Genomic DNA, 5,386 nt, shown 5'->3' with positions numbered 1-5,386 from the left:
GCTCAGCCCACCAGGGGGCAGGGCTGGCTGGCATGTGGTGCTGGGGGATTGAACCGTGGTCCCTGATGCTTTTGCTAAGCTTGTTCTAAGTAGGTGCTTCAGACCACTGAGCCATCTCTCCAGCCCCTCACCAAAATAATTTAAATAAATAATTTTACAAGCAGTTCCTGACCTCTTGCTATATGTAGATTATTACAGGAGCACAAAGTTGAATAAACCTGCCCTCCCCCTCAAGGTATTCATTGTCCAGTAGAGAAGAGGAGCACACAGAAAGTGCTAGAACTCAAGATGGTCCAGACGGACCATGAAGGCCATGAGAGCCAGAGGGCCCGAGCAACACAGTGTAATACGATTGAGAGAAACTCTCTGGATGAGTAAAGCTTAAGAGAGAGGGAGCTAAAGACTACTGGAATTTAGATAGCCTAGCAAGGTCACCTACCAAACAGCACTGCAAATGGAAGGCACATGTGCCAAGGTAAAGGGAGGACTTGGTGATTTCATGGGACTGAGAAGGGTAGTGATGACTAGAATAGGACAATGAGATAAAAGAGTGAGATCTTGGAAGAACTGAAAAAACAGATGTGGCTTCTATCTAGATGTGAGAGAGAGAGAGAAGAGAAAAGGACTTTTAAGACTCATATATAGAGAACTCAGCCTTCCAACTAGTTTTATTTTCTCTTTTTATGTTGGCCCAAAGGCCCTGATCCTACCACCTCCTGTTTTCTCAGAACAAGTACCAGGGCTTCATCTTTGACATTGTGACCAGGCAAGCTTTTGACGTCAGCATCATGGTCCTCATTTGCCTCAACATGATCACTATGATGGTGGAGACAGACAGCCAGACTATGGAAAAGACAATCATTCTAGGCAAAATCAACCAGTTCTTTGTGGCTGTCTTCACTGGAGAGTGCGTAATGAAGATGTTAGCTCTAAGGCAGTACTACTTCACTAATGGCTGGAACGTGTTCGACCTCATTGTGGTGCTCCTCTCCATTGGGAGTAAGTATGGCCATGCGGTAGGGAAGCCCATCCTCCACTTGGAGTTGTCTGGGCTGCTTTTTTAAAACCAAGGAACAAACAACATACTTTAAAAAAATGTTATGTTAGGAAAAGCTTAGTATGTGCAGCCTTCTAGGATCAGCAGACTTAACATGCCTCCTATTTGTTCTCTTGGTTAAGTGAAGAGGTCTCACTGGTCTTCTCCATGATGCTAGGAAGTGTTTTCAGTCACCGCCAAGTGACAGCTCATTGCTGTAACCTTGGAGGCAGATGGGGAGCAGTTACTCCTCCTGAGAACCGACAACTGCAGATCATATAGTATGTCCAATGGCCCTTAGCATTGTGGCTTTCAAGGAGCGAGAGGGTAGGATGTGATGTGAAGTGACTCATCAAATATCTTCTGGGATAGAAGATACTCGAGTTGCCAACAGAATGAGGAAAGTCTGGGAGTAGATCCTTCAAAGGAGATTCTTATATTTAGGGTCTGGAATTAAATCTCTTGTAACTGCCCTCTTAAGGAAATATGAACATGTGATTTTAAAAAGTCAGGATCAATGGTAAGAGAACGATGTCATGAAGTCCCACTCAGGGGGTTGTTGATGAAATATCTGGTATTTGGGGTGAAAGGATGTTCAGAACCATTTGACTGAGTACTGACTGAGTTCTGAGCACTAGGCTGGCATTCATGAACCTTCACAGCAGCCCCACAAAAGAGGTGTTATGGCCCCCAGTTTTATACACTTATAGTTGAGTCTCAGAGATTAAAATGATTAGGTACAATCACACAGTTTGTCCAGGGCAGGGATGATTTTAAACCAGGCTAAGTTCTTCCATTGAACTAGTTGCTTTTCCAACATCATAAGCCCATCCCTGGACTTAGTATGATATAGCTGAAGTTTGGCCCTATAAAAGCTAAATCCCAACTCACCAGGTTGGTTTTTACATTATAAATGTGTCTTGATCCATTATATCCTGAGACCTGTTTACTTTTTGTGCCAGAGTATAGCTATATATTTAATTTCCCATTGATACACTATCAAGAAGTAACAGCATCTAAATATTGCTTGGCAACATCTAATCAATCTTCTCACCCTAGTGCTAAAACTTAGCTTTGACTTGTGTTTATTTGTTTGCAAAGTTTAAATTTGCTTTTGTTTTGGCTCTTTTTTCTATTGCTACTGTGTTTTTTTAAGAACCACTTTACTGAGGTAAAACTGTTCTATACAAAGCTGTATATATTTAAGGTATACCCCTGGATGATTTGGGATATAACCATACACCCATGAAACCACACCATAATCAGTGCCATACACAGATCTGTCACTGTCACAAGCTTTTTTTAACCACCCTGTTTTGTTAGTCAGTCAGTTACTGCTTGCTAAGGATTCCTAATCGATCCTCTTAGACTTGTTCTCCTTAGCAAAATGGGAGTTTTTGTTGTTGGCTGCTTGCTTGCTTTTACTTTGTTTTGATGGCTTCCCATAATGAGAGATTCCAAAGGACATTTTGATTTTGCATTAGAAGAAGGAGCTTACTTGTATAACTTTCCATAACAATAGCATAGAAATAAAATCTAACCAGAGTATGGTGAGGACACCTGTGATGGCCCCAGAGCATGATGCACTGGGCAGAGATCCCTCATAGAAACAGCTGGTAAATAAGCAGAACTCAACTGTTGGTCTTTCTTCCCTCTCTTCCTTCTTGGCTTTCTCCTTCCCACTAGAAAAGCAATGGAGTACCAAATTGTTACAAATATGAGAATTCATTCTCCCCTGAAAAGTGTGTCTTGAGAGCACTAAAATTAACATGTAGACCAGTTGTCTGGCAGAAAATTTTAGTAGTGTATAGATATATAATGCACTCATATTATGAGAAAATGTTGAAGTTAAATTGAATTTTAAGTGTTCTCACAAATATTTTATAATCCAAAATCATAATAATTTTCCAAGCCCTCCCATCCCCTTCCTTCTTCCAACACAGTGTAGCAGCATATGACATATGCATGTGACATATGCCTATGTGCATATGGCCAAGGGCAAATAGGGGAACAGGGCCAAAGAGCAAGAGCTTCATACCACTACATCTATCCAGCGCCTTTTCCCCCAAAGGCTTTGCCTAATCCTTGGCAGATGCCTTTGGTCAAAATTAGTCTCCACAGGTCCATAAGCCTGAGTTTCATGTTAAATCTCATATGCAGGAACAGATACATTCTTCATCTTTCCAACCTTCTACATGTTAGGGTTGAAGGTAGTAACTGACCCTTAAAAAACCCATCTCCAGGCAGTAACATAGGGTTAAAACACAGCTGGAAATGAAAGAAACAAATTAAAGCCATTATGCTGACAGCTGGCCACTCAAAGCCATTCAGCTTTAGCTATCAGCAAGTTGCCCAACTCCTAGGCCTCCTTATAATTAATACCAAGCTCTGTATAATTATTTGTGAGACCACGTGCCAGGATCTGAGTCAATCTGCACAGTAGGAGATAGGGAGATGAATCACAGGGGTTCCTGGCCTTCCCAGGCCACAAGAAGGAAAAATAAGCATTACCAAAGGCTACGATCTCAGGAAAAATCATGCTCTGTGTCATACTGGACATAAAGTATTGTGGAACCCGGCTGAACGAGATATAAAAAAGTGCTGGCTATGAAGACTCAATAATAAGTAGATAGAGGGAAAAAGAAGCACATAGTGGGAAGGGTAAGACTAACTGGAGAAGAAAGATTGATGCAATTGACATTTGCTGAGTGACACCTTGTGCTCACCACCGGACCAGACTTATAGGGCTCAGAGTCCTTGATAATGAATGCCCAAGGGGACATCCATACCAACAGAATAAAGACATGCTCACAGCCAGGGCTTGCTGCAGAATATGGTTGGAGATACTAATTAGACCATTTCTCCCTTCTTTTAAAGGTTTGGTGTTTTCAGCAATTCTTGTATCATTTGAAAGTTACTTCTCCCCAACGCTCTTCCGAGTCATCCGCCTGGCCCGAATTGGCCGCATACTCAGACTGATCCGGGCAGCCAAAGGGATCCGCACGCTGCTCTTTGCTCTCATGATGTCCCTGCCTGCCCTCTTCAACATCGGGTTGCTGCTCTTCCTCGTCATGTTCATCTACTCTGTCTTTGGCATGTCAAGCTTTCCCAATGTGAAGGAGGAAGCTGGTATTGATGACATGTTCAACTTCAAGACCTTTGCCAACAGCATGCTGTGCCTCTTCCAGATCACCACCTCAGCCGGCTGGGATGCCCTGCTCAGCCCCATCCTCAACACAGGGCCCCCCTACTGTGACCCCAATCTGCCCAACAGCAATGGCTCCCGGGGCAACTGTGGGAGCCCAGCTGTGGGCATCCTCTTCTTCACCACCTACATCATCATCTCCTTCCTCATCGTGGTCAACATGTACATTGCAGTGATTCTGGAGAATTTCAATGCCGCCACAGAAGAGAGCACTGAGCCCCTGAGTGAGGATGACTTTGACATGTTCTACGAGACCTGGGAGAAGTTCGACCCAGAGGCCACCCAGTTCATTACATTTTCTGCCCTCTCAGACTTTGCAGACACACTCTCTGGCCCTCTGCGAATCCCAAAACCAAATCAGAATATATTAATCCAGATGGACCTGCCCTTGGTCCCTGGAGATAAAATCCACTGCCTGGACATCCTTTTTGCTTTCACCAAGAATGTGCTGGGAGAATCTGGGGAGTTGGACACTCTGAAGGCAAATATGGAAGAGAAGTTTATGGCAACTAATCTTTCGAAGGCATCCTATGAGCCAATAGCAACCACCCTCCGATGGAAGCAAGAAGATATCTCAGCCACTGTCATTCAAAAGGCCTACCGGAGCTACATGCAGCATCGCTCCTCAGCACTCTCCAGCTCCTCTGGTATGCCCAGGGCTGAGGAGGAGGCTGAGTCACTCCCAGGTGAAAGTTTCATTGCATTTATGGCAAATGAAAATTATGTGCTCCCAGATAAATCTCAATCTGCATCTGCCACATCTTTCCCACCATCCTATGACAGTGTCACTAGAGGCCTTACTGATAGAATCAACATGAGTACATCCAGCTCAATCGAAAATGAAGATGAAGCCACGAGTAAGGAGGTGACTGGCCCTGGAGCCCAGTGAGGATGCGCCAGCACGGATGTGTCCAGTTCTGCTGTGTCTGGTTCTGCTGGGATAGCTGTTTCTCACTACAGATGAAACCCAACTACAAGCTCATCAATGCATGCCACTGGCCTTAATGCCAGAACTGGGCAGATTATGTAGTTGGTGCCCGCTTTTGAAAAGACCCTCATGTAAGTGGGATTCACAAGCCGAGAATATGTCCATTTGACTTCTCTTCTGAATCTGAATAGCAGATACTGAGTTCTCTTACTTTCCA

General features: G+C 43.9%; 1 protein-coding gene across 1 annotated transcript in view; it reads left to right on the top strand.

The window, feature by feature from the left end:
• Scn10a (sodium voltage-gated channel alpha subunit 10) overlaps nt 1-5,130 on the top strand; it is a 90,210-nt gene extending 85,080 nt beyond the window's left edge. Inside the window, exons 26-27 of the mRNA XM_004642215.1 lie at nt 729-999; nt 3,914-5,130. Coding sequence (XP_004642272.1) covers nt 729-999; nt 3,914-5,130 — 1,488 coding nt within the window. The remainder of the gene's footprint in view (nt 1-728; nt 1,000-3,913) is intronic.
• Nucleotides 5,131-5,386: the final 256 nt, after the last annotated feature.

The sequence above is a fragment of the Octodon degus genome, unplaced genomic scaffold (assembly GCF_000260255.1).
Source record: "Octodon degus isolate 3935 unplaced genomic scaffold, OctDeg1.0 scaffold00147, whole genome shotgun sequence".
Lineage (NCBI taxonomy): Eukaryota > Metazoa > Chordata > Mammalia > Rodentia > Octodontidae > Octodon > Octodon degus.
The sequence above is the reverse complement of the archived record's forward strand: the minus strand, read 5'-3'. Positions and strand labels throughout refer to the sequence as shown.